The sequence below is a fragment of the Anomaloglossus baeobatrachus genome, chromosome 2 (genome assembly GCF_048569485.1).
Source record: "Anomaloglossus baeobatrachus isolate aAnoBae1 chromosome 2, aAnoBae1.hap1, whole genome shotgun sequence".
NCBI lineage: Eukaryota > Metazoa > Chordata > Amphibia > Anura > Aromobatidae > Anomaloglossus > Anomaloglossus baeobatrachus.
Window position 1 is genome coordinate 532,171,919 of NC_134354.1, and position 26,666 is coordinate 532,198,584.

The 26,666-nt window shown below is 41.1% G+C and overlaps 1 protein-coding gene across 4 annotated transcripts in view; it reads left to right on the forward strand.

The window, feature by feature from the left end:
• GABRG3 (gamma-aminobutyric acid type A receptor subunit gamma3) overlaps positions 1-26,666 on the forward strand; it is a 1,045,631-nt gene that overhangs the window by 845,519 nt on the left and 173,446 nt on the right. For all 4 annotated transcript variants that reach the window (XM_075336612.1, XM_075336611.1, XM_075336613.1 and 1 more), the window contains one exon: positions 13-150. In XM_075336612.1, the coding sequence (XP_075192727.1) occupies positions 13-150 (138 nt within the window). The remainder of the gene's footprint in view (positions 1-12; positions 151-26,666) is intronic.

Genomic DNA, 26,666 nt, shown 5'->3' on the forward strand with positions numbered 1-26,666 from the left:
TGTTGTTGACAGATGGTTATCCGAAAGAGGAGATGGTTTACAAATGGAGGAAAAACTCAGTAGAAACAGCAAATCAGAAATCATGGAGGCTTTATCAGTTTGATTTTATGGGCCTCAGGAATACTACTGAAATTGTACAAACATCAGCAGGTAAGATGTAATTTTATATCGTTTTATCAAGTTATTGAAAATATAGCTGCAGGATTCTCAAGAAAAATATTCATTTATGAAACAGAAATTGTGTCTTCTAGGTGAGATTATAGTGCCTAGTCCAGATTTGTCTTAATTAAGTTTCTGCTGGATCAGAATATTCCCATCAGTCCTGTAGTCTGACATTTATTATCGTTATACTAACATATCAGTAGATATTAAACTGAAGGGATTATTAGAGCTATGAGTTGGTAAATCCAGATAATCTTACGTATGTGGAGCTATTTATTTATTATACTATATATACTCTGCTTCTTAGGATTCTGTTCATGAGTCCAGTATTCAGAAGTGATGAACAAAGCCATTCATAGTTAGTATTTCTTCACAAAAATGTTGGTTCTTCATAACAATTTCAAAGAATATTAATAGAGATGAGCCTATCAGGGAAAATTCAATATACCTGTTTGAAATTTTTTTTTCTGGGAAATTTGATTCATGGAGAAGTTATTCTCCTCAAATTTAATGTCCTTTATTATGTTCTGAGGTCTATCTAGACACAATAGCAGTGCAATATGTAAGCAATAATGAAATTTCTTATGTTCACCTCACCGCTCAACTCACAGACTCTTCAGTTATTCATTTGTTCTTTGTAGCATCTTCAGATTGGCATAGGCAGTGCTGAATTCTCAAGGCCACGGTCACTATGCCAAGGCTTCTGGGTTTGCTAGACCTAAGTCTAAGAGTGTTTTGCGCATGTGCCAGCAAAAGTCATTGCTCACTCTGAAATGTATGACTACATGCACTCAAGCCTTCTTGGCCAAGCAACTCTGTAAGTTTCAACATAGTAATCAAAATCACAAAATATTAGGGCCAATATCAATCTGAGGGTGTGACGAACCAAATGAGGGTAGCAGAGGAGCCAGAGAGTTGAGTATAAGTGTTTTTTTTAATATTATAATGGCCTTTGCTGCCATTTCTCTGAGTCTGCATGAAAACAAATTACAAAAAATATGCATTTTGAAAAATGCGGATTTTTGTAATATGCAAGTAAAATTCAATTCCACTCTAATTCATTTTCTCATCTATATTTATTAGGTGAATCTTATTTATGGCTTGTTTCACTGTGAGAACATTGGCTAAGAAGATGAGTGGAGTTCTCACACTTATGTTAGCCCCTAGTTTTTGTGACATGAGCAGACCATGTTTAATTTAACGACGGTAGTCTGGTGGAGATAATTGATATATTAACTATAAACTGCAGGGAATGACATGCCATAATGTATGACATCACATTAAAATAGAGAAGAATGAATTGTGGTAACACAAGCTGTTATGGGGGTTTGCTCGATTCAATATTGGTTCCATTGTCTACTTATATTGTTGCTACATTGGCAGAGTTTGTGCAACTTATGTGGTTTCTATTTACTGCAGTTTTTATAGATGTCAGACATATGTTGAACTCTTCGATTTATGTAACAAAATTTTAAATGCTTCTAAATGCAATTTGTTACCAAGTAAGAGCAGTATAATGCAGGCACTAAATGTATTTCCTTAGTAAGAATGAATGATATGATTGAATGTCAGCCATTGGCAGACATCTACAGAAAACGCCCTTGTGCAAGAACAGTATTTAGGTCCTTTTAAATCCAATAACTTATCAAAATGCACAATTAAACTACCTTTGGAGGTGGTAGTGGGCTTTCTTACCTCTTGAGCCTCTGTTCAGCTGCACAGGTTCCATTAATGATATGTCCATCCCCGATGCCAGCCATGGTGTTAGGCACAGTGTGCCTCCATGTATAAGATTACTACCTAAGTCTCAGTCATGTTTGCTCAGTATATAGCATGCTTTGGCATTCCTATATGAAACTTGTTTTTACATTACTTATGCACCTTATTAACTTTGTATTATCGCTGTTGCTTCCACCCAATGGCAGCAGTCCAGTGGCTACAGTTTATAGGGGTTGTGCACATCTTCTCAAATCCCAATGTTTCCCCTCAATAATATATTAACAATTATACCCACCTCCGGTGCCATTTCAGTAGCATTGGCATTTCCCGCAGTGAATCAAATTTTCTGGCCAAATTTGAGCAAACTACCAAATTTAATTTCAGGCAGATTCACTTATCGCTAACTGTAGACTTTTTTTATCATTAGCCACTATATGAGAAACTCAGTTATTCCTTTAATGTTTCTTTTGGAACCATGTTTTGTTCTTTCATTGAAAAAGGTCCATCTAATTTTATTTTTTTAATAATTAGTATTTCTAGTCCTATGTTATAAAGGATTATTTTGTGGGCACTGTTGCTATTTTGGGACATTATACAACATTATTATTGCTCATTTCATAACTAAATTATTTGGAAATTGTGTGGCAGTGTTTTTTGGCTACGGGGATATAGACTTAATTTTATGAACTACAGTGACTGTTACTTGATTACTGGTTTGCAGACTTGTATTTATGATACTGTAATGTGGGCATTGTATACCAGCATTATCCTGTTATAAGCCTTTGGGTGATTTTTGTAATTTCACAAATGTCAAACTCTTTTCATAAACAAGAGCTCACAATTTAATTTATAGTATCATACACAGATTCTATGATATGTGGATTTGGCAATAAAAGTGTAATAAAATATGTGTTACTTTACATGACAATAATAATAATAATAATAATAATAATAATAATAATAATAATAATAATAATAGCAACAACAAGAAGTAGAAGAAGTAAAATGAGCAGAATTAAGGTCAACCTGTGATTTGGCTCCTAACAGCTATAGTTTATCAGTGGCTCTTTGAGAAAATTACCTTTTGGTTTAGAATGTTCTTTAATTTAGACGTTTTCATTCTTCTGTAGCTTACATTGCAATGTAATATATTATAATGTAATTTACCTAAATGCATTTGTTAATATTTATAATGAACCTGATAATTCTTTTCTAAACTTTCTAATGACTTCCAGAAAATGTTTTTCTTGAAATTCATACATGCAGTTTGACTTCAACAAGGTTACCGACAGGTACTGGCAACCTTCCAAAGAAAAAGACATCTTTCAGGACACATAGGGGAAAAAGAGGCAAAACATTTGCTCTTTCCAATTTGTCACATCATCATGACAGTTAATTCAGATAGATCCAGGTGGTTAATAGGGGTTCTGTAACAGGGGATTCCACAGATACCTGAAAGTCCTTACATAAATCTTGAGTCAGAATCATTTTAATAATGAGATTGGTGAACTCGGTTTCAGCTATATTACTGTAACTGCTGATTTAAATGAGCAGCTCTGCTAGATAAATTCTGCTGTGAGCAGTAAATTGGCTTCTCTTTTTAATGTACGTATGTTATTTAAAACATCATAAAGCATTATCAGAAATTTAAGTGTCATGAAGTCAGAATTTTTGATTGGCAGTTGCTTGCAGGTGTTGAGACCCTTATAGATTGCTATGATGAGCGAGCCTTACATGACACTGGAGAGTGTGATGCTCAGCATACTCTCCTCTGGAAGCAGTTCAGGGAGAGTTTATCCAGGAGGGAGAGCTTAGATTAGAGCAGGCCTATAGGTAGTGCTTAATTTATTTTGCAGTACATTGTATATTGCATACTTGCACCCTTCAGTGCCTTTCATGTGGCAATAAGAGGTATTTTTAGACTTGTTTCACCTAATTAATAAATATTAAAAAAAAAAAATGTCACCGGGTCCCCTCAGGTTTTGATAACCAGCCAAGGTAAAGCAAACAGCTGGGGGCTGGTATTATGCCCAAAAATTGGAGTATAACATTAGATGTGGCCATTTCTGGAGCTTTGCCTGGCTCTTCCTGATTGCCTTAGTGTGGTAGCAATTGGGATAATATTTTTTGGGGTTAATATCAGCTGAGTAATGTCAGCTGGCATCAAGCCCTGGTGTTAGTAATGGAGAGGTGCTTCTGAAAAAATGCATAGTTCATATGTAATGCCCAGACCTATACTTATCAGAATTTCTATTGCGTGACAAACACAATTTTAAACCTTTACATTGTAATTCAAACCTCTTATGAAAAATGTTAGTTGTTTTCCACTGACATTATTTCCTTTTTTATGTTTATACACTCTCTGGTCAATGATTTGCAAATGCTCATTAGTTATATATTTTTAACATGCTAATTGGAAGTTTTCAATTGTGACAATAAGACCCCATCATTTTTTTTAAATAATAAAAATAATAATAATAATTACTAATAATTGATTCAAATGCTAAGTAAAGTGTTCCATCCCTTTTTAACTAGCGGCAGATTGCCATAGCACAATTTTTTTTCATAAAACAATTATATAAACTGTATAGAAGAGACATAGACCCGAGTTCTTTATAACCTACCTACAAGCATAAACATAACATATTTATTAATAATATCTAATTGGTCAGTTGGATATTATTTTTTGTTCCTAAAACATAAGTTTTGCACTTAGTAGCTTAGAGATCTACTATTCTCATGCAGTGCAGTCACACAAATGAATACAAGACCAAATAAGATAACAATACCATGGTCCTCTATGAACTACATCTTGCTATAACTATAAAAAGATCCTTGAATTATTCTGAATTGAATATGCTGAACATAACTCAATATTAAATCTCTTCCCAATCTGTTTTATTATTAGATCCCATATTCTAAAATGCTGAAATAATACAAAACAGTAAATCCAAAGTTGAAAGTTTATATAACAATTGGTCAACATAATAAGACAGTCCCCTTCCTGGAGTAATTTTCTCCATCCTTGACCCCTTCTTGGTATAATGTAACACATCTTGAGCCCCTTCCTGGTATAAAGTCCTCCCTCCTGGACCAATCCTATAATAATGTCCCCTGTTCTTCTGCTGTTCGCTAACATATTTAAAATGACAAAAGATTCTTCCCCGCTCCTAGATGTATAGTGTCCTCTTTTGCTTCTGTGGCAGAAGCTAGCAGCTAACTTCAGCATGCCTGCTTTGAGTTATGCATGATGCCACTGCTATGAGCCACCTGTGTTTGGCATGGCAAAATCAGCTGTCATTCAGTGATTGGCCGGTGGTATGTATTGCAGTACAGGGATCCCGCGTGTCTCTGAGTCACAATACATTTCAGCTAAATGTGCATTTTCACATGCACATCCAGATGAAGTAACCATCAGTCCCCAATTCTGTCCAGGCCCGTTTGCACTCTCTGCGATGGCGATCATTATTTCACTGAGTCTCAGTTATTACCACACAAACTGAAGTAGTGCATCAGGAAATGGGATGAAGTGAGAAGTTCTATTTTTTTTTTTAGTCAATAGTTCAGGGAAACTGTTAGGCAATCATACTGCGTGCAGGTGTTTGGATGGGCATAAAACAACATTTAGGGGCATTATAACTGTTTGGAAGGCTGAAGAGGTATTATACTGTTTGGAGGAGCTGTTAAACATGGTACAAGGACTGAATAATAGGAACAGTATGATCAACTGCTTTTCATAATTTTTATAAAAGTCAGTAAAGTATATGGTTTTCTTTAGATACTACTGGAAAGAATACATGTTAATTTATTTGTAAAGTAATATAAAATAATAATAACAACAAGAAATAAAAAATGATCATGAAGTTATACATGTTATTGAAGGTCCTAATAGTCAGTCAATGAGTGGCGCCTTTTAGTGCATCTATGGTAGAACAGGTTCTCCGCCAGAAGGGTTACACACCGTCCTGTTTTATTTCCCATTATCTTCCTGTATATTTTTAGTTATTCAGTTGTATTACAGCTGTGGTGGATGTATGTTGTATTGACTTTTTAAGTTCTGATCCAGGTTCTTTTTCTCTTATAATCTTTTTCTTAACACCTTAGATGACTTTTTAGACTTCACTACTAGACTGTCTTACATTCCTGTACCCAGTGATAGTCATTTGACTAACTATTGGTAACTAAATCTGTCATTGTTCCATCTTTCTGGTTTTGGCTAAGACAGCATTTGCCTCCACTCTCAACTTGCAGCTACATTTATCCATGTATGCAAATTGGAGGCTTAGCAGTAAAGTCTTTCTGTGATAGCTTATTTGAGATATTAGAGTTGCTATACTAACAAAACGATGACAAGTCAATGTCAGCTGCATCTATATGCTTGGCTCTATGCCATAAGATTTCCCTTTTCTGTTCTTAATATTGTAAGATAACATACAACAAAATGCAAATAGTATATAGCATAATATAAAAAACTGCTGCCAATCATCTTTTTTCTCTTCACTGCTCTAAGTGTAAACATGCTCTACTCAAGTGGGAACAGAAACTGCACCAGACACCTCTTTAACACTAGAAATCCCAGAGAGGGGTCATTTAACATTTTTACCTTTGGAACCTAGAGACGGGTCGAATGACCTGAAGGATTTTAGCTAACATCCTATAATCACCGTCTTTTGTTCTGTAATTAAGGCCATTACTGTCGCACCACAGGAGGTTCTTGTTTTCCATTGAGTTTAGCCATTTAGTTTCTAGTTAGTTCTATTCAGTTTATTGTATTTGATAATATAATTGACTAAGGGTCATTTGACCCTCTTTCGGGACTTCAGGGGGGGGCTCGAAATTTCTGGGACTTCTAGCGTTAATGGATTATCTCTTGCTGTAGGGCCTCCTTCCCATGTCCGTGTCTCCGGTACGTGTTTTGTCCATTTCCTCACGTGTCGGTGACACAAAACATGTAGACCCATTAAAATCAATGGGTTTGCGCTCACGTGCCTGTTTTGCCATGGACCGTGTGTCCGTGTGGAGCATACATGTGCCCGTGTGCTCCACACGTAGACATGTCCGTTTTTCTCCAGCATCACGGGTGTCACACGGACCGCACGGATGTGATCCATGTGACATGCATCGGAGAAAACACACGTGTCTGTGAATTAAAAGGAATTTCTATAATCACCTTCTCCAGCACTGCTGTCTCTGCCACTGCTGTCACTTGCTTCCGAGCCCCGCTCATTATGCTCATCGCATATTCACTCCACTGCAGGCCGGAAGCAGCAGCCGCGGGGAGTCAGCAGGTCCGGAGACCGTAGATCAGCACCATGGACAGCAACGCCAGGGACAGGTGAGCATAAAGTTCCTGTTCTCCATGTGTTATCATGGATAGCACACGGAGAACACACGCGCGCCATAACACGACACATGGAGGGCAATACGCACCTTTGACACGTCCGTGAAAAATGTGCGTGATTTTCACGGATGTGTGAAAGAGGCCTAAGGAAAACTCTAACATGGAATCTTTCATGCCTGGTCATGGTTTAGCTCAACATTTTCCAACACCTACAGTTGTCACCATATATTTTAAAAGGTTTTCTATTACCCAAATTCCAATTTTAAAATGTTTCCAATTTTATTTACATTTTGTAACGATATGAATTTTATGGTGAAGTAGGGCTGATATGTGCCGCACAATGGAAGGCACCCTCAGCAAATAGCTGAATTTCCCCTTGAAAGCTAAAGGTGGTCATTTTCCCGTCAGCAGGTGCTCAAATGAATGACTGTCTCCATAGTACAAGGGTGCTCCTAACATCCACAGAAAATGGTTGCATCCAGCCAGGCATTTTCCCTTGAGTAGCTGCTGAAATGAATGACTATACTTTCATAATACAAGAATAACTTGATTATCCTACCAAGTGTATTTTTTTATATCGCCATGTGCACAGATACCTCTAAAAGGGCTTATAGCTTTAATTGTCTTGATGAGATAGCCATTTTAAAATAATAATGTACCATTTACAGTTAATGAAAATAAACAATTCTATTGCCCCACTAAAACACCTTATTTGTTTGCAGTCACCGTATTGTATACTATTTTCCCTGTTTGATAAATGCCTTATCATATAAAGCTTGTCTCGATTGGTTATTTTTATTTCCTCAGGTCACTGACACTGTATACATTAATATAGCATAATACCATACAGTGTGGGCTGTCATATAATTCATAAAGAGAACAATAAGGAACTTTATTGCACCTTCCCATTTGGGAAACATTCTCTGTTCTATCTTTGTCTAGGCGATAAATTATATTTGAAGTTGCTACATTGTTTTTAGAACAGGTACATATTATGCTATAGCTGTGGGAGCTCCTTGGAAGTTTGTCAAGCAAAACAAGCTGAAAATATAGCTTCTCTCTGCCATGACTAGTTTTTTATTAGTTTTGGACACTAGGCTTGGTTGATTCACTGTCATCACTTTTCTTTTATCAGTGGAGGTGAAGGAAAAGCACTTAAGGAGTTCAGTCAAATTTCCAATCGACTTCACTTTGACAAACAACAAAAAAGTTATTTCATATGCTGTCCTCAACAAATTTTAACATAGAACCACTAATTTAGGCATGCTGATATATATCACTAAAAGATTTGGCATAGGAATATACAGGGGTTTTTTTTTATCAGACACTAGATAGTTAATAGAAAAATGCATTTGGGAGCTATTAACAATGACTGGTCTGTACATCTGTAGCATTTTATACATCAAAGAACAGATGAGAAGTTGTTTTCCTCTGAAAGCGTTTCAACTCTGCCATGCTCAAACCTTGACAAGTGCACATGGCAACAACGACAAAAAACTATTAGTATATCCTCTTGATTGATACCTTTTGTTAAAACCAAGGAGCAAAAGAAAGAAGAAAGCATTTCAACAACAGTGTACTATGGGAGAGCTGAAATGTAGAATCCTGTTCGTCATTAAAAAAAAGAGAAACCAGAAATAAATTTTCTAGAGTAAAAAGCATTTTATTGAGTCATTTTATATAGGTAAGGCTAAGTTCACACTTCTGTTGTTTTGCATCAGTCACAATCCGTAGCCTTGAGGAATTACGGTATCCTGCAAAATATTTTGCAAGAATCCTGTTTTTCCCCATAGGCTTCTATTAGTGATGGATTGTGACTGATGATGCTGCGTTGCATACGCTGCGTCGCGGTTAGTCGTTTTTTAACTGACTGCCGGGCAGGAGCAATGCAGCCTGTAACGTTTTTTGAGCAGCGCGATCCGTAGGATTTCGCTGTGCATGCGCTCTCTGGTTCCCCGCCCCCGTAACCAGGATAAACATCGAGTAACCAAGCAATGCGCTTTGGTTAGTTGCCCGATATTTACAGTGGTTATAGGTGCAGGGAGCCCGCGCTAAGTGGTGTATGCTGGTAACCAAGAAATCGGGTAACCAAGCAAAAAGTGCTTTGCTTTTAGTTACCTGATATTTACCCTGGTTACAGTGTGCAAGGAGGCCGACACTTCCCCACTCGGCTCCTCCCCCTCCCGCACTCCGCATGTGTACACACACACTCACACACACACTCACACACACTCACTCACTTGTCCCCAGCCCTGCAGTCCCCGCGGCACTGATGTCCTCAGCTCCACGGCCCCGCTTGGCTCCGCCCCCTCACGCTCCACCCCCTCCCACACTCCCATGTACACACGCATGTAGAGACACACACACACACTCACTCACTCACCTGTCCCCAGCCATGCAGACCGCGGCACTGACGTCCTCAGCTCCGCCCCCGAACTTCGCCCCCCGAACTCCGTCCCCGAACTCCGCCCCCCAAACTCCGCCCCCCTCACACAACGGAGTCTGACAAAGAAATTCTTTTCTTTGTCACTGTTGTCATCCATTGTACAACGCATCAGTCACATGCGTCAAGCAACGCATGTGACTGATGCAAAACAATGGAAGTGTGAACTTAGCCTAAGACAATATATTGCACTTGTATACATGTTAATCATATATAGTAAATGATTACAGTTTTACTGCCATGTCATTTTTATTGGAAATTAGTTAGTAGTTTAGGGATGATCGTATACCGCAAATATTCAGCAATGCCCATATTCGCAGAATAGGACGCCGTTATTCGACGATTTGCGAATATTCAATGCGCAATGTAAGCCTATGGGAAACCTGAATAGTTGCCGAATAGCAACGATTCGGGCTTCTCATAGACTTACATTGCACATCGAATATTCGCAAGGCGGCGACCTATTCGTCGGATATTCGTGAAGCCGAATATTGCCGATTATTTGTGATATTCGATCATCCCTAGTTAGTACGTTTTTAAGTATATTAGTAAGTTTTTAAGTATATCAGTAATTTGCAACCCATTTTTTTTTTTGTTAAAGGGTGCAGCCATACAGTTCGGATGACCATGCAGTTAAAACTCTGCTCACCTACAGCTATAGTAGACAATGAAGGCATGATTATTTTTCACTATCATGCGGGAATTGGTCCACTACAGGCTGGTTTTGCAGTCAGTAACACATTTAATAAAATGAAATGTGTCATAAATCCAACTTTGAACGTTAGATACAATTTAAAACCAACCATTTTTAACATGAATGCCGATGCTGCAGATATTGCTACAGAGGTTTGGCAACTAGAAATCATTTGTAGAAAAATTTGTATGTACACAATTAAGGTACATTCAAATGAAAAAAAAAAAATCTACAACAAAAAAGTTCATACTTTGAATTCTTCTTGGAAATTAAGGAGACTGGAACACTGTAAATGGGCACTCTACCTAAGGTGTGAAACAATAACCTTAAGATTTTGGTCTTATAAAGACATTTTTAAGTTTTATTCTGCATAGACAATCTCTTCACTCCTTAATCTATAAAAGTTGAAGATGGTTCGTTATTGCAATGATCACTTGTTCTAAGCTCCTTTTGTGAAATTTTGTTTCTTTAATGCAGGGGCCTCAAACTCGGCTGGGTGTATGGACCGCACAGAGGAAAAAAAATAATTTGGGGGGCCGCATTCTATGCAGGACAAAGTGACATTTTTATTGGTACCATATATATATATATATTTTATTTTTTATTACACACCTTGGGATCACTGATTTTGAACATTTTCACTTGTTCATTATAGCAAATGTGCACATTCTTTGTTTAAATATAAACATTTATTTATTTTTTTACATATTATCCCTTTCTTGTAACTAATAGTCTTACAATTAGCACTATATAGAAATTTTGACCAACATCTTTTAGTAATGTTCCCCATATTGTTGTAACGTGCCCATCCTTGTCCCCTTGTAGTATTGTGCCCCATCCCACAGTAATGTGCTCATCCTTGTCCCCTTGTAGTATTGTACCCCATCCTAGTCCCTATCCCACAGTAATGTTCCCCATCCTTGTCCCCATTTTGTAGTAATGCAAGGAGTTCGTATGTTCTTCCCGTGTTTGCGTGGGTTTCCTCTGGGTTCTCCGGTTTCCTCCCACATTCCAAAGACATACAGATAGGGACTCAAGATTGTGAGCCCCAATGGGGACAGTGTTGCCAATGTATGTAAAGCGCTGTGGAATTAATAGCGCTATATAAATGAATACAATTATTATTATTATTAATGTGTTCATCCTTGTCCCCATTCTATAGTAATGTCCCCAATCTATAGTAATGTGTCCATCCTTGTCCCCATCTTATAGTAATATTCCCCATCCTATAGTACTGTCCCCATTCTATAGTAATGTGCCCATCCTTTAGTAATGTGCCAACCTTGTCCCCACCCTATAGTAATGTCCCCAGCATTATCCCTATTCTATAGTAATGTTTCCCATCCTTGTCCCCTTGTAGTAATGTCCCTATCCTACAGTAATGTGCCCACCTTGTCCTCATCCTGTAGTAATGTCCCCAGCCTACAGTACTGTGCCCATCCTATAGTACTGTGCCCATACTAGTCCCCATCCTATAATAATGTGCCCAGCCTTGTCCCCATTCTATAATCATGTGCCCATCCTAGTCCCTATCCTATAGTAATGTCCCCATACTATAGTAATAATGTCGCCATCCAATAGTATTGTGCCCATCCTTGTAATGTCCCAATCCTATAGTAATGTCCCCAGCCTTATCCCCATCTCATAGTAATGTGCGCACTTTGTCCCCATCCTGTAGTAATGGGTCAGCAGCTCCCCTCACCTTCCACAGACGCCAGAGTGAAGCTGAGGGGAGCGGTCTCCGGCCCCAGATCCACAGTGATTGGAGAGATCGGTCAAACTGGCTGAAACATAAAGCCAGCTTTACACGTTGCAATTTTGCATACGATATCGTATGCGATTTGCAATGCCCCCATCGTATGGGCGGCACGTTCAATTTGTTGAATGTGCCGCACATACGAGTAACCCCCGTCACACGTACTTACCCGTCCATATGACCTCGATGTGGGCGGCGAACGTTCACTTCCTGGAGTGGGAATGACGTTCGGCATCACAGCGACGTCACGCGGCAGCCGGCCAATAGATGCGGAGGGGCGGAGCTGAGTGGGACGTAAACATCCCGCCCACCTCCTTCCTTCCGCATTACCGGCCGGGAGCCGCAGGACGTAGGTAAGATCTGTTCATCGTTCCCAGGGTGTCACACTGCGATGTGTGCTACCCCGGGTACGATGAACAATCTGACGTTCAATCCATGAGGAATGAATGACGTGCGTGCGATGAACGTTTTACTGTTCAATCGCAATCGCACGTACCTGTTACATACTGCAATGTACCTTACGATGCCGGATGTGCGTCACTTACGACGTGATCCCGCCGACACATTGTAAGATACATTGCAGCATGTAAAGCCAGCTTTAGTGGCTGTGATTGGCTGAGCAGCGTTCGTCAGCCAAGCACAGCCTCTGTAGGTCCGGGGAGGAGACACCACCCCTCCTGAGGTCCCCTCCTCCCCGAATCTAAGGAATTTGTGGGATTGCGGCCACCGGGGCTGCGATTTCGCCATGACGTACTCGGTACGTCATGGGTCCTTAAGTACCAGGGAGCCATAACGTACCCAGTACGTCATATGTCATCGCTAAGGGGTTAACGTCCAACACACACACACACACACACACACCCCATTCTTCTCACCTGTCCCGCGCTCCCTCCACTGCCTTATCTCTGCTTCATGCGGCCCCCATCGCGGCAGGTGCAGTGTCACTGTCAGTGATTTATGTGAGATGATTGTATTGCCGGCGCGAGAGCGCAGCGCCTGCAACACATTCACCTGACATAAAGTGCAGACAGTGGCTGTGGCCCCTGCACCTGCCACGATAGTGAACAGGGGCACGGGCCTGGGGGCCGCACAAACTAGTCTGAGGGGCTGCATGCGGCCGCGTGTTTGAGACCCCTGCTTTAATGTATCTAGAATGCACTGTTTTACTTTCACGTTGAATTGTTTCGCAAAGTTGCACACCAAATAAGATTACAGCACTATATAACTTAATAGTAGAATAAATGTAATATCATTTGTAACCATAGACATATAATATTTGTCGTACAGTCAATAATATGGGTCTTGATTCATTAAAACTTTTATACAAGAAAATTGGAGTAAAAATCTTTTGCAAAATTTTTTGCACAGCACAAGGTTGTGCAAGAATTTTGCAACTGTTTAAAGCTTTTAACACCACTGTCACCTAGCTCTGACAAAGTGGTTGAATTAGGGCTGGACAGGGGCATCACAGTGCGTGGCGATTCTTGCTCGTCAAATTCTTGATGAGCGGTGGCATGCCTTATGCCACCAAGGTAAGGTGCAAGTGAAAGCATCTGCTAATTTGCACACTGCATGATTCATTAAAAAGTTAATGCTTTTTAATAAATCAGGTGCCTTGAACTACTTCTTGCCCCCTCAAGACCGGCATGAAAAAGGCAGGTCTTAATGCATTGGGCCACAGTGTTTAACCAGCAAATTGCTTTATATTTTTCCATCACTGTGCATACTGTTTAACGCCCCCTTCACATGTCCGTGAAAATACACGCACGTGTGTTACGGGCCGTTTTTCGGGTCCATGTCCCGTTTTTGTGTCCGTTTTTAAGGTCCATGTGGCATCTGTGTGAACTGCGTATGCTAGCCCTGTGTGCGTGTGTAATGTCCGTGTATGCGTGTGAAACTTAACTGACGTGTGTGTGTTGTCCGTGTGAAATGTCCATGTGTGATGTAACATGTCATTGATACATGCCCGCTGACAGCAGACAGAGTCGCGCGCTGAGAATGAACTCGGGTGAACTTCACCCAACTTCATTGTCATTCCGCGGCTCTGTCTGTGTCGCGTACTGATTAGCGGTCACCCATGAAGGACTCACCGGTGACCGCTAATCCCCTGAGTGACTGAATTAAGCAGCGCGATTAGCGCTGCCGTCATTCAGGTTACCCGTGGCTAGCTGAATCCTCCACTCATGACCACAACTCACCTGTAACTTCATCGCTGTCATTCGGGCGACTTGCTGTCACAGTTGGAGTATCCAGCGGTGGCCACGAGTAACCTCAGTGACAGCTCAGCTGATCGCGATACTCACCTCAGTTGCTGCGTGGAGGTGGCAGGAGCGGCGGTGTTCTTCTGCAGCTCCTGTCACCTTCATGTAGCAGAGCTGTAAGCGACAAGGGACCTCCGTGGATTACGCCGGACCTGGAGGGGTTTTTGGGGCTTAATAAAGTGGTGAACGCAGGTTTTTTGTAGTGTTTATTATTTCCAATGAAGGATTTTTTCACTGTGTGTGTTTATTTACTGTAACTTACAGATTAATCATTGGGAGTGTCTCATAGACGCCTGCAATGATTAATCTAGGACTTATTGGCAGCTATGGGCTGCCAATAACTCCTTATTACCCCGATTGCCAACGTACCAGGGCAAATCGGAAAGAGACGGGTAGAGTCCCAGAACTATCGCATCTAATGGATGCGGCAATTCTGGGCGGCTGCTGGCTGATATTGTTAGGCTGGGGGGCTCCCCATAATGTGGTGCTCCCCATCCTGAGAATACCAGCCTTCAGCCATGTGGCTTTACCTTTGCTGTTATCAAAATGGGGGGACCGCACGTCGTTTTTTTTTAATTATTTATTTATTTTTTTGTCTGCACAGTATAGACCCGCCCACCGGCTGCTGTAATTGGTTGCAGTGAAACAGCTGTCACTCAGCGTGGGGGCGTGTCTCACTGCAACCAATCATAGACACCGGTGGGCGGGGAAAGCAGGGAATACGAGATTGATTAATGAGCGGCCGGCTTTTTCAAAATAGTAAAAGCCGCCGGAGTTTATTTTACAGCTGTGCAGCGCCGCGCCGGTGATCGGGGAACGGTAACTATGAGAGAGGGGTGAGACTGACCAACATGGACAGAGAGAGAGAGAGACAGACAGAGAGAGAGACCGACCAACGGACTGAGGGAGATTGACCGACATACGCGGAAATAGAAAGAATGACCGACATCGCTAGAAAAAACACCAAACAGACAGAGACCATAGGGAGATGCATACGTGTTTACTAACGTGTGCGCACATACCCATAGACTTTCATTGGGTCCATGTGTGCCTGCTCCGTGCAGAAAACGCACATGCTTCCGTTCAACACGGAAACACATACGGATCACAGACACGCACACCTGGACATTATGAAATAACGCACGTGTGACCTCAAACATAGATTAACATTGGTGCATGTTTGTCCGTGTCTCCGGTATATACGGAAAAAGAACAAACACGTACGTGTTTCACGGACGTGTGAAGGGGGCCTAAAAATGTATTCCTTTTACTTGTATGTTTTCTATGAAGCAAACACCTTTAAGTGTGAGATTTAGCTTTTTTCAAATTTTCCTTTATGTTTCATGTGTAACCTTGATTTCTGAGAATAAATTAATACAATAGTGTGTATTGTCATTATTAATGACATTTTAATAGAAAAAAATCATGTAGAATGGAACTCCTTGATAACATTTGCAGAACAATAAGTATTGATCAGCAATACCACTGAAGATCATTGCAGTCAGTATGAAATTGATTTTACACAACACTTAGGGGTACTTTGCACGCTGCGACATTGCAGGCCAATGCTGCGATGCCGAGCGCGATAGTACCCGCCACCGTCGCAGCAGCGATTTCCTTGTGATAGCTGCCGTAGAGAACATTATCGCTACGGCAGCTTCACATGGACTCACCTGTCCTGCGACCGTCACTCTGGCCGGCGACCCGCCTCCTTGTTAAGGGGGCGGGTCGTGCGGCGTCATAGCGACGTCACACGCCAGGCGACCAATCGGAGCGGAGGGGCGGAGATGAGTGGGATGTAAACATCCCGCCCATCTCCTTCCTTCCGCATATCCTACGGAAGCCGCAGTGACGCCGGTAGGAGATGTTCCTCGCTCCTGTGGCTTCACACACAGCGATGTGCGCTGCCACAGGAGCGAGGAACAACATCGGACTGTCGCATCAGCGTAATCATGGATTACGCCAACGCTGCACCGATGATACGATTACGTCACTTTTGCGCTCGTTAATCGTATCATCGAGCCTTTACACACTACGATGTCGCATGCGATGCCGGAAGTGCTTCATTTTCAATTTGACCCCACCGACATCGCAGCTGCGATGTCGTAGTGTGCAAAGCCCGCCTTAGATTACATCTAAGTGCAATAAATGCAGCCTGGGGCCAACAATAGAGAGAAAATAAGCATTGTATGAAGGGCGCAGAGAGAATTGCTTTGAAGTGCAGAGCAAGCTTTGTTCTGTGATCCCAATAGCTCTCTTTACACTGCTGCAATCGGATTGGACAGCTTTGTGAACTAGGGGTGAATGTGTGTGCATATGGGAGTAATGTGTAGACATACAGTATACACACTACTTTTTGCATGGCAAAAAGTATGATGTCACACGGCTCCATTAATGGAAATATGGATGTGGGCATATATATATATATATATAAACTAGAAGGTGGCCCGATTCTAACGTATCGGGTAGTCTAGAATGTGTATGTAGGTTAGCAGATTGAATAATAAGGTAAAGAATGGACTTGATTGTTTAGGTTTAATTTAGTATTCTTATAATTGTTTATTAGTTTTAAAATGACAAACAACAAAAGGAACTGTTTTAATAGATGAGTCTAATGTTTAATGATGTCCATGGCTTGTAATGAAAGAAAGCCATGAACAGTGTAAAGTTAAGTAAAAATATGCTGATGCTGTGATGTGGCCCAATGCTTGTATGTGCCCCCATCGTGGTGCAGCCACCATCCTAAAATGTGCCCCCATCGTGCAGGGTAAGGGCGCTTTCACACTTGCGTTCAGCACAATCCGCCGCTATGGAGAATAGCGCACTCTGTTAAGGCACTGCGCTTCTCCATAGACTTGTATTGACGACGCACTGTAACACAAGTGTCTGCGCTCCATCCGCTGGACGACGCTGAGTCGTTATTTTGACGCAGCGTCGAGCGGAGGGAACGCTACATGTAGCATTTTTTGGGTCATTAAAATAACGCACCTTGACAGATTCCGTTGGAATCTGCCAAAGGGTCTAATGATTGTCTATGGTGGCGGATTCTGCCGCGAAGCGGCAGAATCCGCTGACTGATTCCGTCACGTTCTACTGAGCATGCTCTGCATGTCCAGCAGAATGATCTAAATCATTTAAAATCACTCCTGGTCTCTCTCCCCCCTCTCACCTCCTCTCTCATACTCACCGATCACGGGTGCGGCGCTGCACAGCTGTCACAAAGCTCTGGCGGCTTTTCCTCTTTTGAAAATACCGACTGCTCATTATTCAATCTCGTATTCCCTGCTTCCCCCACCCACCGGCGCCCATGATTGGTTGCAGTCACAGCCGCCGGTGGGTGGGTTTATATCGTGCAGTAAAATAAATAAATAAATAATTTAAAAAAAACTGACGTGCGGTCCCCCCAATTTTGATACCAGCCAAGATAAAGCCACATGGCTGAAGGCTGGTATTCTCAGGATGGTAAGCCCCACGTTATGGGGAGCCCTCCAGCCTAATAATATCAGCCAGCAGCCATCCGGAATTGCTGCATCCATTAGATGCAAGAGTCCCGGGACTCTACCCGGCTCATCCCAAATTACCCTGGTGCGGTGGCAATCAAGGTAATAAGGAGTTAATGGCAGCAGCCCATAGCTGCCACTAAGTCCTAGGTTAATCATGGCAGGCATTTCCCCGAGATACCTTCCATGATTAACCTGTAAGTTAAAGAAAATAAACACATACACCCGAAAAAACCTTTAAATAAAAGACAAAAAACCCCTCATTTACCACTTTATTAAACCCCCAAATACCCCTCCAGGTCTGTCGTAATCCACAGAGGTCCCACGAAGCTTTCAGCTCTGCTTTATGAAGCTGACAGGAGCGGCAGTAGAACACGACCGCTCTCTATCAGCTCCACGCAGCAACTGAAGTGAGCCGCGCAATCAGCTGTGCCCTCATTCAGGTGACCCGCGGACACAGCTCTGGGGGAAGTACTGCAGCTGTGGCCACGGGTCACCTGAGTGATGGCACCACTGATCGCGCGGCTCACTGCAGTCACTCAGGGGATTTGTGGTAACCTCTCTCTCTCTCTCCCCTCCTGACCGCAAATCTCCTTTTCCCGATGAAACAAAAAAAAAAAAAATAACGCAAAACGTTCTTTTATAGGAATCAGTTACTTTATTAGCACACTATTTGCAACGCTTTCGTCACATGCGTCACACAACGCACTGTGATGGATGCCTCACAATGCAAGTATGAAAGCAGCCTAATGTGTGCGGGGGGCGGAGTGCGGGGTGGGTGGAGCCAAACAGGGCCATGGCACTGAGGACGTCAGTGCCGGGGACTGCATGGCTGGGGACATGTGACTACTCAGTTGTGTGTGTGTGTGTGTGTTCGTTCAGTGTATACAGGCGGAGGGCGGAGGGGGTGGAGCCAAGTGCGGTAATGTGTGTGTAGGGCAGAGGGGGTGGAGCCGAGTGCTGTAATGTGTGTGTAGGGTGGAGGGGGTGGAGCCGAGTGTGGTAATGTGTGTGTAGGGCGAAGGGGGTGGAGCCGAGTGCAGTAATGTGTGTGTAGGGTGGAGCCGAGTGCGGTAATGTGTGTGCAGGGCGGAGGGGGTTGAGCCGAGTGGGGTAATGTGTGTGGGGAGCGGAGGCGAGCGGTGGGTATGTGTCAGCTGGGTTCCCAGTGTGGGCTCCTGGGGGTGCAGCACTCACCGGGAAGTCGGGGATCCATGTGGGTGCGAGGAAAAGTGTCGGGCGTTGTCCTGTCGAACCGTAGTTCGGCCTGTTCAGTTAGCTGAGCCATTAGTTTTTGGCATGCGCGGTGTGGCGACGGTTGTCACTGTAATGACGTCATTTTGTAGCAAAACAGACAGACAGACAGACAGAATAAGGTAATTATGTATATATATGCGGTATATATATGCACATATTGCTCAAAAAACTAAACGGAATGCTTAAACAACATAATATAACTCCAAGTTAGAATGGCAAATCAATGTGAACTGTGGCAAGAAGGTTAGATGTGTCTGTCAGCACAGTGTCTAGAGCAGGGGTCCCCACACCTTTTACACAGCAGGCCAGTTCACTGTCCCTCAGACCGTTGGAGGACCGGACTATAAAAAAACTATGAACATATCCCTATTCACACTGCACATATCTATATTGATCCCCCTATGCTCCCACTTATCCATACTGAACCCCCTATGCTCCCACTTATCCAAACTGATCCCCCTATGCTCCCACTTATCCGTACTGTACCCCCTATGCTCCCGCTTATTCATACTGATCCCCCTATGCACACTGCACATATCTTATTTTAAAGTAAAAACACAAATCGGGAACAAATACAATATTTAAAATAAATAACAAGTGAATATAAATCATCAAACTGACCCGTATTTCAATGGGAACTATAGGACTGCCACCCTATGCTCCCCTTATCTATACTGATCCCCCTATTCTTCCACTTATCTATACTGATCTCCCTATGCTTCCACTTATCCAAACTGCCACTTTATGCTTTCACTTAACCATACTGATCCACCTATGCTCCCACTTATCCATACTGATCCCCCTATGCTCCCACTTATCCATACTGATCCCCTAATCTACCACGTATCCATACTGATCCCCCTAGGCTCCCACTTATCCATACTGATTCCCCCATGCTCTCACTTATCCATGCTGTTCCCCCTATGCTTCCACTTATCTATACTGTTCCCCCTATGCTCCACTTATCCATATTTTACCATATGCTCCCACTTATCCACACTGCCCCCCAAAAAAATAACATTCTTGATGTGTCGGCATAGAATGCATTCGTGTTAGGGCATGAAATAGACCCAAATTGGAACAAAAATGTAATATATAAAGCTCAGTGTATGTGTGTGTGAGTGTGTGTGTGTGTGTGTGTATGTCCGCTAAAGGAATCCGCACCGTCGCATTTACAATCACGAACGTTTGCACAGATGCCCCATGTGACTCAGGGAACGTCATACACTATGTTTTGACGGGAACATTTACCCCCGCGCTTTACAGTTACTTTCCAAAATCCTGCCTCAATTAAACTGAATGGAGGTGGGAGCTACTGGCTATAAATAGCAACTGTCAGTGGTTGCTATAGGAACAAAATAAACTGTTAGTATAAGAAGCTTATGTGTAAGGTAATATGATGTCAGTTTTGAGACGAATAGAGAGAGACAGAAAGAGACAGACAGACAGACAGACAGAGACACAGAAAGAGACAGCTCTGGAAAGAGACAGCCCTGGAAAGAGACAGACGGGCAAAGAGACAGATGGGCAAAGAGACAGACTCGGACTGCCCATGGCAGCCTACGGGGATTAACTTCACACGATCCATGATGTACTCAGTATGTCATGTGTCGTTAAGAGGTTAACATTGATTTATCTTTTTTTTAAAGAAGTGCAGTTTATGTAATTTTACAAACCATGACATTTATTACAAATTGATTTCTATGAAATGTAGTTAATATTGCCAATAAAATTGTGGTTTCTACGAATTTTATAAACAAACGTGAATCTGAATCAAGGTTACATTTACTGTATCTCCTCCATGTCACATGAGAAGATACCCCCATTAAGAAGACAAATTTTTTGCTACATCAATGCTAATAAATATTCACTGGGTCAGAGTCTGCAATAACTTCATGGGAAATACAATTTTGCTATTTTTACTCTGCAGGAAGATTTGTTGCCTTAAGATATATATTTTTTTTCTGTTATACTAAATCTGTCATGAATTATTTTGCTTGAAGGAACATTTAGGATTTCATTGGTTTTTGACACAGCCTGACTTAGTTGCCAATCAGAAGATCCCAGAGTATGACATTTTCTAAACTATTAATCTAATGTCAATTCAATGTTATTACTTATTAGGAATTAAAAATTGCTTATTTGGTAATGAGATAAGATTTGACTGCACATGCAGTTGTTTCCTTTGACAAGCTATCTATAAACTTTGCAATGACATCTTGGATGAATGTGGGATTGCCTGCACCTGGACAGGAGCCAAAACTAGGTCATTTATTAGAACAGGGAGTGAAGGTTAATAGAAAAACCAAGATGTCACATTGCCAAATAGCTATAAACAGAACATCTGCTTTTGAAATTATGCAGCAAATGCTTAATTACAGAGTGTTATTAATAGAGTTTCAAACATTTGAATTGGATTACATATATATATATATATATATATATATATATATACTACAGTTCAAAAGTTTGGGGTGACCCAGACAATTTTGTCTTTTCCATGAAAAATCATACTTTTCTTTATCAAATGAGTTGCATAATGAATAGAAAATATAGTCCAGAAATGGACTCGGCTAGAAATGATTATTACTTGAAATAATAATTTTTTTCTTCAAACTTTGCTTTCGTCACAGAATGCTCCTTTGCAGTAATTCCAGCTTTGCAGACCTTTAGCACTCTAGCTGTTAATTTGCGGATATAATCTGGAGATATTTCACCCCATGCTTCCAGAAGCCTCTCCCACAAGTTGGATTGGCTTGATGGGCACTTTTCTGCTCCCACAACAGCTCAATAGGGTTGAGATCTGGTGACTGGGCTGGCCACTCCACTACAGATAGAATACCAGCTGCTTGCTTCTTCCCTAAATAATTCATGTATAATTTGGGGGTGTGCTTTGGGTCATTGTACTGTTGTAGGATGAAATTGGTTCCAATCAAGCGCTGTCCACAGGATGTCATTGAGTTGCAAAATGGAGTGATAGCCTTCCTTATTCAAAATCCCTTTTACATTGTACAAATCTCCCACTTTACCAGCACCAAAGCAACCCCAGACCATCACATTACCTCCACCAAGCTTGACAGATGGCGTCAGGCACTCTTCCAGTATCTTTTCAGTTGTTCTGCATCTCCCAAATGTTCTTCTGTGTGATCCAAATGCTTCAAACTTCGATTCGTCTTTCCTTAACACTTTTTTTGAATCTTCCTCTGTCCAATCTTTTCATTTTATTAGCTAGCCTGAGATATGTTTTTTTCTTTGCCACTCTGCCCTGAAGGCCAGCATCCTGGAGTTGCCTCTTCACTGTAGACATTGACACTGGCATCTTGCGGGTACTATTTAAAGAAGCTGCCAGTTAAGGACCTGTGAGGCGAAGATTTCTTAAACTAGAGACTCTAATGTACTTGTCTTGTTGCTTAGTTGTGCAGCAGGGCCTCCCACTTCTCTTTCTACTCTGGTTAGAGCCTGTTTGTGCTCTCCACTGAAGGGAGTAGTACACACCGTTGTAGGAAATCTTCAGTTTCTTGGCAATTTCTCGCATGGAATATCCTTCATTTCTAAGAACAAGAATAGACTGTCCAGTTTCATGAAAGTTCTCTTTTTCTCTTTTTTTCAATGTTTAATGGAACCAACAAATGTAATGCTCCACATTCTCAATTAGAAAAAGGAGGGTCAGTTTTATAGCTTCTCTAATCAGCAAAACTGTTTTCAGCTGTGCTAACATAATTGCACAAGGGCTTTCAAGGGATTTGTAATCATCCATTAGACTTGTAACACCAAACACAATGTACCATTAGAATACTGGAGTGGAGGTTGTTGGAAATAGGCCGCTATACACCTATGTAGATATTGTATTAAAAAACAGACATTTGCAGGTAGAATAGTCATTTACCACAACAATGTAGAACATAACAATAACAATGTAGAGTGTATTTCTGTTTAATGTTAGCTTCATTAAAAAAAAATGTGCTTTTCTTTAAAAAATAAGGAAATATCTAAGTGACACCCTAAACTTCTTTTGAACTGCAGTATGTACTGTATGTGTGTGTATATATATATATATATATATATATATATATATATATATATATATATATATATATATATATATATATATATATATATTCATACAGTATATATACACATGGCCAAAAGTGTTGTCACCCTTGTTCCAGAAACTGAACTATTTTTCTTCCAGAAAAATTATTGCTCTTAAACATGTTTTCTCATACACGTTTGTTTCCATTGTGTTTTGTAACAATACAGTAGAAAACTAAGAAAAAATTCAAATTGGACATAATTTCACACAAAGCTCCCAAAATAAGCTAAAAAAATATTGGCACCTTTCCAAAGTTGTGGATAAACAACTTTGTTACAAGCATGTGATGCTCGTTCAAACTCACCTGTGGCATGTAACAGGTATGAGCAATATAAAAATCACACCTGACACCAGATAAAAAGGTGAGAAGTTGACTCATTCTTTGCATTGTGTATCTGTGTGTGCCACAGACAGACACACAATGCATGGAGAACAGAAAGAGGAAAGGAGGACTGAGGACTTGAGAACCAAAGTTGTTGAAAAATATCAACAAAGCAACAATGTCAAGGTTACAAGTCCATCTAAAGGTATTTTGATGTTCCTTTCTCCATGGTGCACAACATATTCAAAAAGATTGCAACTCATGGCACAGTACTATTTTCACTGGACATTGATGGCAGAGAAAAAATGATAAAGGTTTGCCACTTATGATAGCCTGGATGGAAGATAAGCAGGCCCAATAAAGTTCTAATGAAATTCAAGCTTTCCTACAGGCTTAGGGTGCATTAGTGTCAGCACAGTTTCATGAACATTTGAATTTAATGAAATGCTATGGCAGGAGACCAAGGAGGACGCAACTGATGACAAGGAGACATAAAAAAAGCCAGATTATAGTTTGCCAAAATGTACCTAAGTAAGTAAACTAAAATCCTTTTAGGAAAGCATCTTGTGCACAGATGAGACAAAGATACAGCTTTTTGATAAAGCACATCATTCTACTTTTTACTCAAAATAGAATGAGGCAAACAAAAAAAAAGACCCCAGTACCGAAAGTCAAATATGGAAGAGGTTCAAAGATGTTTTAGGGTTGTTTTGCTGACTCAGGCACTTGGTGCTTTGACTCTGTGCAAGGTATCATGAAATCTGAAGATTGCCAAAGGATTTTTGGTAGCAATGTTGTGCCTAGTGTTCTTAGAAAGCTGGATTTGCTTTTTAAGAAATGGGTCATCTAGCAGGGTAATGACCCAAATATACTTTCAGAAGCACACAGAAATGGATGGAAACAAAGAGGTGGAGAATTGTAAAGTAGCCAGTGAACACCCTAAAATTTCTGTTGGGAGAAGGCACCCTTTAAATATGAGGGACTTGGACCAGTTTGCAGAAGAAGAGTGGTTCAAAATTAAAGTTAAACGGTGTAAGAAGCTTTTTGATGGTTATAGGAAGCGATTAAGTGTGGTTATTTATTCTAAAGAGTATTCAGCCAAATATTAAACTGAGGGTTTCAACAATTTTATCCTGATTATTTCTGGAATTTTCTGTGAAATTGTATCCAATTTGCATTTTTTTGTCTGTTTGTCTTGTGTTGTGTTCATGTGTATAAGAAAACGTCCAATCGCAAAAAGTGTCAGGGTGAAATATTAAATTTTTTTGGAACAATTTCAAGGGTGCCAACACTTTTAACCATGGCTGTATGTATATACAGTGCCTACAAGTAGTATTCAACCCCCTGCAGATTTAGCAGGTTTACACATTCGGAATTAACTTGGCATTGTGACATTTGGACTGTAGATCAGCCTGGAAGTGTGAAATGCACTGCAGCAAAAAAGAATGTTATTTTTTTTTAATTTTTTTTTTAAATTGTGAAAACTTTATTCAGAGGGTTATTTATTATTCAACCCCTCAAACCACAAGAATTCTGTTTGGTTCCCCTAAAGTATTAAGAAGTATTTCAGGCACAAAGAACAATGAGCTTCACATGTTTGGATTAATTATCTCTTTTTCCAGCCTTTTCTGACTAATTAAGACCCTCCCCAAACTTGTGAACAGCACTCATACTTGGTCAACATGGGAAAGACAAAGGAGCATTCCAAGGCCATCAGAGACAAGATCGTGGAGGGTCACAAGGCTGGCAAGGGTACAAAACCCTTTCCAAGGAGTTGGGCCTACCTGTCTCTACTGTTGGGAGCATCATCCGGAAGTGGAAGGCTTATGGAACTACTGTTAGCCTTCCACGGCCTGGACAGCCTTTGAAAGTTTCCACCCGTGCCGAGGCCAGGCTTGTCCGAAGAGTCAAGGCTAACCCAAGGACAACAAGGAAAGAGCTCTGGGAAGATCTTATGGCAGTGGGGATATTGGTTTCAGTCAATACCATAAGTAACGTACTCCACCGCAATGGTCTCCGTTCCAGACGAGCCCGTAAGGTACCTTTACTTTCAAAGCGTCATGTCAAGGCTCGCCTACAGTTTGCTCATGATCACTTGGAGGACTCTGAGACAGACTGGTTCAAGGTTCTCTGGTCTGATGAGACCAAGATCGAGATCTTTGGTGCCAACCACACACGTGACGTTTGGAGACTGGATGGCACTGCATACAACCCCAAGAATACCATCCCTACAGTCAAGCATGGTGGTGGCAGCATCATGCTGTGGGGCTGTTTCTCAGCCAAGGGGCCTGGCCATCTGGTCCGCATCCATTGAAGATGGATAGCACGGCCTACCTGGAGATTTTGGCCAAGAACCTCCGCTGCTCCATCAAGGATCTTAAGATGGGTCGTCATTTCATCTTCCAACAAGACAACGACCCAAAGCACACAGCCAAGAAAACCAACTCCTGGTTCAAGAGGGAAAAAATCAAGGTGTTGCAGTGGCCTAGTCAGTCTCCTGACCTTAACCCAATTGAAAACTTGTGGAAAGAGCTCAAGATTAAAGTCCACATGAGACACCCAAAGAACCTAGATAACTTGGAGAAGATCTGCATGGAGGAGTGGGCCAAGATAACTCCAGAGACCTGTGCCGGCCTGATCAGGTCTTATAAAAGACGACTATTAGCTGTAATTGCAAACAAGGGTTATTCCACAAAATATTAAACCTAGGGGTTGAATAATAATTGACCCACACTTTTATGTTGAAAATGTATTAAAATTTAACTGAGCAACATAACTTGTTGGTTTGTAAGATTTATGCATCTGTTAATAAATCCTGCTCTTGTTTGAAGTTTGCAGGCTCTAACTTATTTGCATCTTATCAAACCTGCTAAATCTGCAGGGGGTTGAATACTACTTGTAGGCACTGTATATATATATATATATATATATATATATATATATATATATATACATACAGTGGCATGCAAAAGTTTGGAGTGAGGGACAAGTGTCATGGGTGCATGTATTTCAAAATCAAATATAGCACTGCATCACACAGCTTTACTTAGCAGTCCAAAATAGCAGCGTATGGGCAGTGTAATCTATTAGCTCAATCAATCAAAAACCAGAGTGTGTA